General features: G+C 40.6%; 1 protein-coding gene and 1 long non-coding RNA gene across 3 annotated transcripts in view; one reads left to right on the forward strand and one right to left on the reverse strand.

Annotated features, from left to right (window-relative positions):
- The first annotated feature begins 2126 nt into the window (after window positions 1-2126).
- Window positions 2127-4426, forward strand: LOC311594550. Its single transcript, XR_014778127.1, has 2 exons — window positions 2127-3977; window positions 4148-4426. It is a non-coding gene; the product is annotated as an uncharacterized lncRNA (long non-coding RNA).
- The window catches only part of GOLM2 (golgi membrane protein 2), a 71098-nt gene continuing 59627 nt past the window's right edge, over window positions 3122-14592 (reverse strand). The window contains exons 9-10 of one of the 2 annotated variants that reach the window (XM_084776340.1): window positions 13609-13776; window positions 3122-5704 (exon numbers count right to left, since the gene is read on the reverse strand). In XM_084776340.1, coding sequence (XP_084632466.1) covers window positions 5634-5704; window positions 13609-13776 — 239 coding nt within the window. In that variant the 3' untranslated portion in view covers window positions 3122-5633. The remainder of the gene's footprint in view (window positions 5705-13608; window positions 13777-14592) is intronic. The other variant, XM_084776341.1, reaches the window with a different exon arrangement.

Genomic DNA, 14592 nt, shown 5'->3' on the forward strand with positions numbered 1-14592 from the left:
TGGAACTTACTATGTAACCCAGGCTGGCCTTAAACTCACGGGGATCCATCTGCCCTGGTTTCCTGAGCATTTAATAATTTTTGAATTAAAAAAAATTATCAGATGGGAGCGGTAGTGCACGCCTTTAATCCTGGAACTCAAGAGGCAGAGGCAGGTGGATCTTTGTGAGTTCGAGGCCAGCCTGGTCTACAAAAAGTCCAGGACAGCCAAGGCTGTTAACACAGAGAAACTGTCTTGAAAAACAAAAACAAAACAAAATCTTTATTTTTAGTTTTTTAGTTAATTTTTTAAATTCTTTAGTTAAAGTATAATTAACCACCCCTCCCATATAATCCCTACTCCCTCCCAAATCCACAGGGCCTCCACCTTAACCATGGTTGTTACCTATACATATAAACTACTCAGTCAGTTCAGTGTTGCCTACTCACGTTTCTAAGGTTGACCACTCAGAGGTGGTTAACTAAGCAGGGGGATCGTGCCTGGGGAGCACTGCCTCTCCCATTCATAGCAGTTGTTAATTGCTTATAGTTCTTTATCTATGGGTGGTATCCTGTGAGATTGCTCCCGTCTATGTTGGGATGTCAATTGTCGTTTTGGTCTTTTTATTATTATTATTATTCTCATATATTACGTCCTGACCAGTTTCCCTTTCTTCCCCTTCCCCTGGTTTCCCCTGCCTCCTTCCCAGACCCACTCGTCCACCCCCCCCCCACTTTCCCTCCCAGGGACATTAACCAAACAAGGCATAACAAGCTACAATAAGACCAGGTGCAAGGGCAAAATTAATGCCATATTCTATATGTAATGTATATTCTGCAATTAATGATGTTCTGTATGAGAACATCTAGGTGATCTCAGTATTACACTGAGAGATCTCAGTAACACACAGTCACATACCATTACATCAAGGCTAGACAAGGCAACCCAGTAGGAGGAAAAGGGTCCCATGAGTAGGTAAGTCGGTCGGCCTGTTTCCAATGTTAGGATTCCCACAACACCACCAACTACTCAGCCATAACATATACTCGGAGGACCTAGGTCAGACACCTACAGGCTCCCTGACCTCTGAGAGCCCCTCTAAGTCCCAGTCAGTTGGTTCTGTAGACCACATTCTAGTGATATTCCTGACCCCCTCTGGTTCCTCTGATCCTTCTCCTCCTCCACCAGGCTCCCCAAGCTCCGCCTAGTGTCTGGGTGTGGAGCTCTGCATTTGTTCCCACTGGCTGTGAATGAGGTCTCTCTGATGACGATCCTGCTTGCCTCCTGTGGCAGGACGAACTGTAGATGGAAGATTTTGTGGCTGGGTTGGTGTCCCTAGGCCTCCACTTGAGGCCTTGCCTGGTTTGTTGTTCAGGCCTTGTTTAGGCAGCCATGTGGTTGAGACTTCATGGGTGTAGCTCCCGTCGTAGCTGTAGTCTCAGAACAGACTTCCTGGTCCTCTGGCTCTTACACTCTTTCTGTTCCTTCTTCAGAGATATTTCCTGAGTCTGAAATGTAGGAGCTGTTGTGGATGTCTCTATTGTGGCTGGGCACTTCATGGTCAGTTGTTCTCTGCATTTTGATCATGACTTTCTCTAATGGTCTCCAACTGGAAAAAAAAAAAGCTTCTTTGATGACAGCTACATTCATCTGTGGGTGTAGGGATAAGTATTCGCAGCACAATTAGGAATTATAATGGTTTAGGAAAATGTTGGTAGTAGGTTCTTCTCTTAGGTCTATGACCTCTCCAGCCACAGGCTGGGTTTATAGTAGCAGGCATGAGTTCTCTTCTGTTCAGCAAGCCTTTAAGTCTACTTAGAGTTGGGAAGGCCCAAGATTTGTGTTATTATCTTACCAATGTGGATATGGTGCTGGTTCATATGCTGTACAGCTGGGTAGGACTGCTCAATGCTGCTCTTCTTTGCAGCCTGCATAGCACCAGTACTATGAGAGGCACTCCTCAGGGAAGCTTCCAGATCACTTCTAGCTCCATTACTCCAAGTTCTGCCTGAAGTACATCATGTCTTCCGCAATGAGACAAAACCAGGGCAACAGTAACAGCCTATATTGTTTTGTGTGACTCTTGGAGTACTCTACCCAACATCTTTTTTAAAGATTTGTTTATTTATTATGTACTCAGTGTTCTGCCTGCATGTAAGTCTGTATGTGAGAAGAGGGCACCAGATCTCATTACTGATGGTTGAGCCACCATGTGGTTGCTGGGAATTGAACTCAGGACCTTTGGAAGAGCAGGTGGTGCTCTTAACCTCTGAGCCATCTCTGCAGCCCTCTAGCCAAACATCTTGAGGCGGGGAGTTCTCAGGCATGGTATGGGGGTTCTGTTGGCTCTTCAGGAACCATTATCACCCCTCTCCAAGTAGCATAACTTCTTGAAACAATCTTTCTCCTCCCCCTCACCGCTCTGTGTGCATATGCATACACATATATCGATGTGGAGGTTTGAATGGTAATGGCTCCCGTAGGCTCATAGATTTAAATACTCAGTCTCCATGGCGTGTAACTCTTAGGAATGTGGCCTTGTTGGAGGAGGTATGTCATTAGAGGTGGGCTTTGGGGTTTCAAAAACCCAACTCTAACACTAACCCTTAATCCCATCTGTTTGTACTATACTTAGTATTCTTTAACTCTCCTCTCCAAGTTAAGGTCATTCCTACCCATTTTCCTCTCTCTCCATTTTATCAGTATTTTATCTGATTCATTCCTGTGCTGGCTGCTTCCCTATGAATGCAAGCTCTAGAAGAGACCTTGTCTATCTAAATCACATATCTCACTACCTACGACTAACGTTAAGAACACAAAAGACTTTCAACCGTTGCCGAATATAGTAAAAACCCTGGTCTTCTAGTTCAATTTAACCTAAAATAAATGTTTTTTTCTTTCTTTCTTTTTTTTTCTTTTTTGGTTTTTCAAGACAAGGTTTCTCTATGTTATCTTGGCTTTCCTGGACTCGCTTTGTAGACCAGGCTGGCCTTGAACTCACAGTGATCATCTGTCTCTGCCTCCTGAGTGCTGTGATTAAAGCTGTGTGCCACCACGCCAGGCTGCTAACATTTATGCAAATTTTAGTGTCAAGATGTAAATGTTTACATTCATGTAATGTAGTAAAATCAAAACTGTGAAACAAGTTTAACTTTTTAATTTATTAGAACCCAGTAAGTGATGATTTTTAAAATCAGAGTTCCCATCAAATTAACACTTAATTCAGAGCAAAAATACATTAAAACAAAACAAAATCAACAAATTCCCTAAAATCTTAAGGCAGAAGTAAAACACTGTAAACAAAACAAAACAGCATGTGTAATACAGACTATAGAGTGTCACAACGTAAAGAGATTCTTCACACAGTACATTATAGCACTAAAATGTTAATGCAGTCAAAATATTATCAATTGGTCCAAGATTCCTCAGTTTAAAATGTCTAGGCTGCTAACTGATGTTTTTGCTGTGTTAAGGATAGTAACCGTTTTTAGGAATCAGCAGGCATCCTTACGTTTTGTCTGTACAGTTCCGTAACATCAGGTATAAAGCATCACTAGGCACCTGTGGATGGATGCAGCTCCCCTTGTGAACTCCTGTGGATGTTCAGGATGTTCATCACTCCCTTTAACTGCATTTTAATGTGAATCATCAGACTTTTTACTACAGGCCTGACTTTACTGACAACTTCAGTATGAACTGCTTAGTCTCTTGGTGTGTGTGTGTGTGTGTGTGTGTGTGTGTGTGTGTGTGTGTGTGTGTGTGTGCGCGCGCGCGCGCACGCGCGCGCGCACGCAGTTACATGTGGTAGGTACAGGTGTTGGTATATATATGGAGGTCAGAGGTCAGCCTCGGAGTTGTTCCTTTACTGGGACTTGGAACTTGCTAACTGGGCCAGGATGACTGCTCAGTGAGCCCCAGGGACCCATCTGTCTCAGCTTCCTCAACATTAGGATTACAGGTGTAATACCTGCCCAACTGTTCGTAATCTGATATAGTAGGTTTTTTTTTTTTTTTTTTTTTGAGACAGGGTTTCTCTGTGTAGCCTTGGCTGTTCTGGACTCCCTTTGTAGACCAGGCTGGCCTTGAGCTCACAGTGATCCACCTGCCTCTGCCTCCCGAGTGCTGGGATTAAAGGCTTGCGCCACCACGCCTGGCTCTGATATAGTAGAAAAACATTTTAATAAATTACTCCATCTCTTTCTGGCCATTAAATAACTTTGGACTGAAATATAAGAAGTTCAGTATTTCAGTAAGCTAATAGCCATTTCTTCTATAGGTTAGTATTTTGGTTAGAGCCTTAGTGTGGGGACTTTTTATGTCTGTTCGCTTGTTTGCTGTTCTGTCCTTCAGTGTTGGAATCAAACCCAGGCCTCACATCTGAGCTACAGCCACTCCTCTGTATTTAGGTTTATATGTAATTTATAGCAGCCCTTCTTCAAAAACAAAACCCAAACCAGTATTTTTTTCCTACAGGCCTTACATTTTCCCCTTATGATCAATACCTTTTATTTTTAGGAAACACAAAAAATTAAAAGTGCTTGAAGTCAGCAAACAAGGATTAGCTAGCTTATACATCCTAATGAGTAATATCAAAAGACACAAAGTACTGAAAATAACTCTTTAAGTCTAGCAAATCAGCTTGGTGGGTTCTTAACTAACATTAATTTTAATTACAAATACTCATTTTTATTACAAAGTTTTCAGCTATTTCAGTAAAACAGCTGTAGACTTCACAGTACTTCTATTCATCTGTTCATTAATAAAATCCTTTTAAAATCCCTTACTTAGTAGTTCTGGAAAAGTCTAATCAAATATGATCATTAAAACTACGAGAAAAGCTTTGCTGTACTGACTGTAGACTCATTTCAAAATTGGGCTTAGTCTCTTTCAGGATCTGACACATAAATGGTGAATATATTCACCGACTTGAACTCTGAAAACATAAAGAATTTCAGCCGGTGCTGAGCAGGGTTACACAGCACTGGCATTACCTGAAAAGTAAAAGTACATTGTCAACCATGCATCCACAACCTCAGGAACCAAGTAAGGGGTAACATAAGCATCTGGCAGTGATGACCTGGGCTTTCATCTGTCTCAGCCCAATCACCCAGTGCTCGCTAAGATGAAAGGAGCAGGAGGCCATTCTGCCCACGCTGCCCACCGTCTGGCATCCAGCGTCCCTGCTTCTGTGTAGCTAGTCTAGCACAACTCCTGAAAGGGTGCTAAGGGAGGGGCAGTAGAGGACACCTACGGGGTAACAAAAGCGTGTTAGTGTAGACTTTTCAGCTGAGTAACGTCTCATTGTGGTCACACTATGTGCAGCATATAACCTGTACAACCATTTGTTCCTGTTTGTCTTTGTGTGAAAAAAAAATTAGGCTCAATAAAATGTGAAATTTACATTAGTTTGCTTTAAATGCAAAGATTAACCGTTTTTGGCTCAGCTGTGTCGTAACCAAAAAAGTATCTGCTTTGATAATACAATATGAAAAAGTTCACATATGTACATCGGTACATTCCTTCATTAAAATTTCCTTAACTCTATCTCGATGTATCTTTACAACCGATACAACTGATCTTTACAACAAAAGTCAAGATTGACAAGTAGAGATGACTCGCCGCACAGCACTTTGGGTTTTGGGAGTCCCGCAGACCTAAAGGACATCATTGAAGCGCTGCTTGCCATAGTCTGCAGGATCCATCTGAAGCTCTCGTTCTTCATCATCTGCAAGCAAAATAATGTGTATCAAGAACAGGGTTCTAAAGTACCGCAGAGAGCCAGCTTCAAAGTGTCTCCAGTTTTTCAGCTTTATGGCATTGTGTTCTCATTATCTCGTATCTGTTATCTTAAACAGTGCTCTGTTTGTTAGCTGTATGGCTGAAGTATTTTCTTCCAGGCTGAAGTACTACTTTCCAGGATTTAATTTTAATAACTATTCTTAGCTGGACATGGTGGCTCACACCTGTAATCCCAGTGTTAAGGAATCTGAGGCAAAAGGATCAGGAGTTTAAGACCAGCCTGGACCACACAGAAAGTATGAGCTCAACCTGGGCTACACGAGACCCCATTTCAAAGAAACAAACAGCAATCATCCCCAGCCTGAAAACAGAACAAGAACCATCTCTGACAGGTATTGGGGAGACAGATAAATGTAGGGCAGACAGAGCCAGCAAGACGTTAGGAACTCATAGCACGGAAGGGCTAGTGCTGTGCATGTACTGTCTTAGAAAACCAGCACCTGGCTGCGCTGAAGGTAGTGAGTGATCACAATTGATTGTTCATAGTGAGCTACAGACTGAACTCCTGTTCTTCTCACTACTGTACTTGATTAGTCAAAAATCAATCAAACAAACAAAACAAAAAACAACAAAACCTAAAACCAAACCCAAACCCAAAAAACCCAGCACCTTAGCTGATCTTGGGGGTTTGCATGAGCCTGTGAGGTCAGCGTTCAAGGTCATTCCTAGCTCCATAGCCAGTGCCAGAACAGCCTAAGCTACAGGAGATGGTCTCAAAAAACAACACCCCATCTTTTCAAATTATAAAGGTTACTAGTCATTAAAAATAAAAAATAAAAAAATAAAGAAAAGAAAAGAAAAATCAGAAAGTGAGGAGAATACAATTTCGCCCCAGTCCCAACATGTAACATTTCAGTGACGTTCTCAGCAAGCAGCTTACCCTAACTTTATAAACAGAGCACACTAACCAAAACCCAGGTCATTCTTCACCAAAACAGGAAATATAATTGTTAGACTGTCAGAGCCTCTTTTAACAGCTGTATGAAATGACTCTAACGAGTGCCTTGCAGTTTGATGTCTCTGGCTCAGTTTATTTCTCAATAACCATACCCGTTTCCTTAAAATTTGATATGGAACTGCTCAAAATCATTAAGTTTATGTTAGAATATGAATAAAAGGGAAGTTTAGAGCTTGAGAAGTACAATGCTTTATTTTGTTATTTATTTTTCAGTATCTCCCATAATTTACTGAATATCATGCTGAAAAGGAAAAGCATGGTGGTGCGTGGGAGTGCTTTTGTATGTACTCTGGAAAGCTGACAATCATACACTGGACTATTGTAAATTAGGGATCATCTTTGAATTTTTTGTTTGTTTGTTTGGCTTGGTTTTTGAAGACAGGGTTTCTCTGTGTAATAGCCCTGGCTGTCCTAGACTCGCTTTGTAGATGAGGCTGGCCTCAAACTCACAGAGATCCATCTGCCTTTGCCTTCCTAGTGCTGGGACTAAAGGTGTGCACATCTTTGAATCTTAGTTATAAATGAACTAAGAAATTTTTATTATTTCTGAGAATTTCTTACACTGTACTTTGATTACACTAACTCCTACTCCCCACACTCCAACTCCCAGATTCAAGCTGTCTTGCCACAGTTTGTTTTTGAGACAATTTCACTATGTCGCTCACACTTGAACTCATAATCCTGTTGTTTCAATCTTCCATGTGCTATTTTGGGCTTTCAAAAAATGACCAAACACATCAACTTTCTTCCCCCCCCCAACAATTTTCCTGTTAAAATCATAGGAATTTTTGTTTAGAATTCCAGGCAACCATTTTTGTACCATATTCTGAAAACTGATCCTCCCCCTTTTTTTTTTAAAGGAAGGGTTGAACTCCAAATTGTCTGCCTATTAGTCAGGTGCTCTACCACTGTGCTGCATGCTCAGTCGGCTGTATTTGCTCGCTCATTTGCATTTACTCTGCTCTGGGTGCTGTGGATGGACCCTGGCTCTGACCATGCTGATCACTGAGCCACATCCCTAGATTGCTTCTACTTTTTATTTTGAGATAGCATCTCACTAAAAGTTGCCTAGGCTGGTCTTGAACTTGCAATCCCCTGTCTTCAGCCTACAGAATAGCTGGAATTAGAGGCCTATGCAACCAGGCCCTGCTTGATGATCATATATCTCAGAAGTAAAACATACCCCAGACCTATTATAACAATTGTAAAGGCTAACGTTATACTATATTCGCATTTTTGTTTTGTAATCATGGCAATCACTTATACAAAACAAAAAGCAAAAACTGCACATCAAAAACAAAAGCAAACTCCCAAAAAACCTATCTTTGGTTTTAAAGGGGGAAATAATCACAGGTACTTTTCCAGAATGCTTTCTGGAGAACCTGGTTATGAAGCCTCAGTTTATGCCCATGAACACATCTTTAAGATATTAGTAATTAAATGAAGACAATCACTATGCGCAATGGAGCACTCTGAGAAATTCAACACAAAAGTTACTGCAGGAAAAATGTTGTTACTTTTCTGAATTTTTACATGATAAACACAAAAAGAAAATGAGATAAAAACAAAGGTTCTAGGAATAGAAAATACTGAAATTTGTTCTTGGATTAGATAGTTAAACACAATCTAGTTCCTGCTCTTTGGACCTGCACTGTTCCTTCTCAGTACAATAGGAACCACTGTCCTACCTCAGAATAAAATGAGGTAACTGCAGTTTCTTTTCTTTTCTTTTTTTGCTTTTGTTTTTGTTTGTTTTTCAAGACAGGTTTCTTTGTATAGCCTTTAGCTGTCCTGGACTCGCTTCGTAGACCAGGCTGGTCTTGAACTCAATAGCAGTCCGCCTCCTTCCTTCTGCCTCCCAAGTGCTGGGATTAAAGGTGTGCACTATCATGCTCAGCGGTAACTGCAGTTTCTATTTGCAAAGTCCTCTATAAATAATAAGGAAGATCTGACAATCTATGGTCTTTACTGTGCACGTGTGTGCTTGTGTGTGGATGTAGCTAAGGAGTGACTTCGGTAGCTGTGCATGCTGGCCATGCACTCTACCTCTGAGCTAGAGAGCCCCAGACTCACTTGAGCACAAATTTAATACTATGCTTATACACATTTTTCACAAATTTCACGGGACTTTTGGAATACTGGAGTGAGCAGCATTTACACTAATGACAGTTTGTTTTCAGTGTAGTTATTCTACCCAGAATTCAAGTTTCTATCAACAACTGCTTCATATTTAGCTATGAACCTATACAATTACCTAGCAGAATATAACTGACACACTGACGATAAATATATGAACTGGGCATTTAGTTTCTATAGAAAGCAGCAGAACCTGTAAGCAGGTAACCAAGAGGAAACAACCAAAGAAAGGCAAGCAGAGTTATGCATAATTTATGCCATCAGTGCTAAGCTCCCTGTCAATTTAAGAAAGCAACTAAAGAGCTCCCAAGACAGCAAGGCCCCACAAAGTCACAAGTCACCCACAGCACAGAGGACAACTATCCTTCAAAGGAGACAATCTAGAGAGAAAATTCTAAGTTTTCTTTTACTCAAAACCACTACTGAACCCTTAAACAGTGCTTTATAGCATGAAGTGCTGACTGATACCAAGCCATGGAGTCCACGTAACTGCTTTAGATAAGTACATTTATTTCTGCTTTATACTTGTGGGAATTTACAAGCTCAGAGTGGCAGCAAGTGAAGGAGAGAGGATTTGAATCAGAGCCTGGAATACAAGCTCTGAAACACTCGCTAAGTTTCTGTCTGCAGAACTTCTTTGATATTAACAAGTCAAGGAAACTTAACACATTTCTCCCTTCTTTTTGAAAAGATGTTTATTTGGGGGCTGGAGAGATGGCTCAGCAGTTAGGAACATGTGCTGCTCTTCCAGAGGACCTGAGTTCAGTTCCCGGCACCCACAATCATCTATAACTCTAGTTTCCAGGGGATGTGATGCAGACACACACAGAGAAAAACACACACACACACACACACACACACACACACACACACACACACACACACTTAAAAATAACAAATCTTTAAAGTTTTGAAGTTTTTATGTATGTGAATGTTTTGTCTGTGCCACCTACATAGGCTAGAGGCCAAAAGAGGGTGTTGGGTCCCTAGGAACTAGAGCTACAGATGGCTGTAACACGCCATGCGGATGCTCGGCATTGATGGCTGTAACACGCCATGTGGATGCTCGGCATTGAACCCAGGAACTGGAGCTACAGATGGCTGTAACACGCCATGCGGATGCTCGGCATTGATGGCTGTAACACGCCATGCGGATGTTCGGCATTGAACCCAGGTCCTCTGATGCACAGCTGAGCTATCTTTCTAGCTCCAAGTTTCTATCTTCCTATAAAAGTAAAGAATGAACTACAAGATATGTTGTCTATCAGAGGTATAATGTTTCCATACTTAATCTCTTCAAATTTTTATATTAATGCAAATAAATTATTTCCTTTAGGATACTCTAAGAATCAGAAATAAAAATAAGCCATTATTATAAACACAGGAAAGGAAGCCTTATTTAATTCTGCAAGCTAACACAGGAGCTAACAGTGCTGGGCCCAGTATCAGAAGGAACGAACAGAGAACAAGGCAAGGCTGGGATGTTTTGGCTTTCTATTGGCCAAAGCTACCATTTCACAATCCTGACTTTTTTTGAGATCCAAGTCAGAGTGTATTTAACTAACAGGACCTCAGCCTTTAGCTGGAGTCTCTAGCCCTGTAAATCCCACACTGCCACCATCAGTGGAGCAGAGTCTGTGCCCAAAGCCTTAACACTGTTTCTTAAGTCCTTCCTTCCTCTTTTCTTTCTCTCAAGGTCTTGGTGCTGGAGAGATGGCCCAGTAGTAAGAACACACTGGCTGCTCTTCCAGAGGACCCAAGTTCGATTCCCTGCACCTACATGCTAACTCTAGTTCCAGAAGATATAAAACCACTTCTTTCTTCTTCTGGCATCAGACAAACATACATCCAAAACACACATTAAAAAATAGGAAAAAAAAAAGGTGTGGCTCTGTAGCTCACAGTAGCCTGGAGCTCAGTCACTCTCTCTTTCTGTCATCCTATCTCAGCTTCCTGAGTGCTGGGATTACAGGTGTAGGCAACCATGCCCTGCCACACTTCAGGGTGTGTTTGTTGTTTTTATCCTTGGTTCTAAGGTTCCAACAGTGGCAAAATCATTTCTTTCTTCCCTGAATTTGGGGGTAAACATATTTTGAAATAAGAATTGTATTTTCCTACAGTATTTAAGTTATATACAACTCCACTGAAATATGACCTATATTCTAGTTCCAGATGAAAAACTACACAGAATCTCTACATGACTTAAGCAGCAGCACACAGACTTTAACTCTAGTATGTGGTTCTGCCATCGTCCACCTATCCACCCTACCCCAGCTGCCACTACTCAATCTGCCTGGGCTATAAGAGCTTTTTAATTATACTGGCACAGGGACAAAATGATTTCAACTCTGCAAATTTTGACCTTGCAGTAACACCTGGAATCTAACTTGTTGGGGCTGAGTCTCCTTCCCCACTCCTTTAATAACAGACATTAAAAAAATATCTTACAAGTACATCTGAAATTATTTTAGGTTTAAGTCAGTTTATTCAATTTATTCCCTTCTATTAGGACTGCTGTTCTTGTTGATTTCTGTTCTGTGATAAGTCTCTTTGCAGTGGTCCACTTCCTGCCACTATTACTAATGGATACCACAATAAGATAAACACTAAATAACAACTCTCCACCCAAGTATGCTTTATTTGCAAACACTGAAGTAAAACCTTAGAACTGGGGATGTGGCTTAGTCGATTGAGTGCTGGGCCACCACATGTGAGGTCTTGGGTTTCCTCCCCAGCACCACATAAAACTGAATGTGGTGGCATATGTTGTAATTCCAGCCCTTGGGAGGTGGAGGCAGGAGGATCAAGCATGAGGTTGCCCTCAAGCTATATACTAAGTGTGAGGCTAGCCTAGGCCAGATAAGATGCTAACTGGGACAATTAATAACCACCTCTGCACTTTACTGAAAATATCTTAGGCCTCTTAAATTCCTTAGAACCAATGAACTTATTGTTTTTTTCACTTACTTTTTGTGTGAAAGAAAAAGCAAAACAGTAATGAGAAATGGATGCATGGAGGACACAAGGAAGGGAGAAAAGTCACTGAAGATAAATCACTCACTGTGCATTAAACCCATATAAGTATTAAACAATGAAACTCTGTGGTTAAAAATCATCAGGCTTAAACCAGGCCAAATATAAGAATTATTAATACTTGAAATAAACTAGTCTAATAAAACCTTTAAAATTATCCAATACAATGATAGAGACTTTGGGGGAGAGGGGAAACTCTTCAAAGTGCAAACAAGCAAGCTGTGACCAGAGTTAAGGAGCACTCACCACACTCGTTTATAAGAACAGAAGCAATGAAAAGGCAAAATTTAATTGTTAAAAGCATTGTTTGGACTCTGAGTGTAAATACTATGGGGAAGCAGGCACAAAAAAGAACACAAAAGCAAGGTAAAATAAATGAAAATTCCTGCTCCCCAAGAGCTTACAATCTAACTGGTGATATGATACACATGCATGAAGAAGCTATAAAGTGTTAACAGATAATGGCAAACAAATATAATCCAATTAAATCAAAAACAATGAGAAAAAATTATGTCCTCATAGAACTCCCAATTTATTAATCTCTCCCCCCTCTCTCTAATAATTATATTTACCCCCAAATAGGATGGTCCACAAAATGATGCCTAGGAAACTAGGCCACTAGTTTTGCCTTTGATCCTAACTACATAGAATTTGAGGGCAGTTATATTATTTTCTAAGTTAAAAAAAAAAAATTCTTCGGCTGGGCATGGTGGCACACGCCTTTAAATCCAGCATAGGAGGCAGAGGCAGGCAGATCTCTGTGAGTTGGAGGCCAGCCAGCCTGGTCTACAGAGTGAGTCCAGGGCAGCCAAGGCTACACAGAGAAACCCTGTCTCAAACAAAAATTATTGTCCTGAACATAAGTAAAAATTTAATAACTGTAAAGTGAAATCAAACTGGTTATAGCAGAAAATTCATACATTGTATTACAAAAATACTATATATAAGATTGTAGATAACTTTTACGAAAAAGACTTTAAAAGCCCACAACTCCTCCTGAATATAAGCAGCAGAAAAGAAGGCCCAAGGCCCATTACAGCACAGCAGTGTGGTCTGAGGTGTGCACACAGCTAAAACTCTGAACATTCACCAAGTAAAAGCTCAGAAGCAACAGTTAACAAGAAAAAAAATGTTGAATCTGTGTATTAACCATGAAGACCAGTCTTACAAGCCCTTCATGAAGTAAGCATTAAGGTTCTCAGAACATTCAGTCTTCTTCAGTAGCTGAGTACAGTCCTATTGTTTATGGAGGCCATTTCAGCTGTGGACTCGCTTTAATAAAAAGGCTGTCTGGCCAATAATTGTATATACTTGGAATAACTGTTCTCCAGGAGAATAGAAAAAGATATCTTTTGGAAGTATGTGCCTTAAGTAATACCTAGAATCGTTTCAAACAATTTAATTCTAAAACTTTTGAGGACTTAGCATTTCAAATTGTCACTTCATTAATATATAGAAGATAATCTAAAAATGAAAAAGACTTCCAATTATACATATTATCTATATTATAGATATTATCTATATTCATAGATAACTTGGACTATTGTAAAATAGTTCATAAAAACCAAAATATTACAGAGAACCACTTTAGTTAAGGTTAAGATACTCCTATGATTATAAGTGGGGAAAATTCTACACAAATTCAACCAAAAACCTAAGAGGTGAGTTTCACGGTCACAGCATGGAAGCCAGGCCACGCTCACCTTGGACGTCTTCCTCTCCACCATCACCATCTTCTTCCTCATTGTAAGCCAGCTCAGCCTGCTTGTCTGCCTCATACTCACCTACGTTACCATCATCCCCATTATAATCCGCCAGTTTAGAGCCATGCTGCGGATCAACAGGGGATTCATTTTCATCAAAGAATCGGCCTGTGAAGTAGGTAGAGGATTAATTCAAGAGTAAAGAGCAGAAACGAAGGGACCTATATCGAAGACAGATGAGGAAGTAGGCAAGGGAGAGCCAGCAACATTCAGGGTACTGGTCACAGAGGAACCCACTGTATGAAGGTTACACAAGACAAAAGTAATTAAGAATGAAGACTCAAAATACCTTTAAAAATAAAAAAGTACTTTACTGATGGTACTACAAGGGAGTGACGGGCGGAGCAGCAATTCCATCCTTGTCTGCACCCCAAAATAAAACTTATTCAAAAAATTTCCTCTTCTGTGTTTAGTGTTTTCTATTAAGATTTAATGTTTTCTGCAAGGTATAGTGGCACACAATTTTAATTCCAGCACTTGGGAGGCAGAGGCAGATGCATCTCTGAGTTGGATACCAGTCTGGTCTAAAACTTGAGTTCCAGGACAGTCAGGACTACACAGAGAATAAAAAAGAAAGAAGGAAGGAAGGAAGGAGGGAGGGAAGAAGGAAAGAAAGAAAGGTTGGTTAATGTTTTTTGTGTTTTTGTTGAGACAAAGTCTTACTGTGTAGCTCACTCAGGCTGGTCTCTGCAATGAGAGTGTTTGAAAATTTTCTTAAAAGAAAATGGTAACAGCTAGGTGTGGTGGCGCATGCCTTTAATCTCAGCACTCAGGGAGGCAGAGGCAGGTGGATCACTTGAGTTTGAGGCCAGCCTGGTCTACAAAGAGAGTTCAGGACAACCAGGACTATTACACAGAGAAACCCTGTCTCGGAAAACCAAAAAAGAAAAAAAAAAAAAAAGGGTGCCAAGTTTAGAATTCTTT

This window comes from Acomys minous, assembly GCF_964271855.1.
Source record: "Acomys minous genome assembly, chromosome: 3".
Lineage (NCBI taxonomy): Eukaryota > Metazoa > Chordata > Mammalia > Rodentia > Muridae > Acomys > Acomys minous.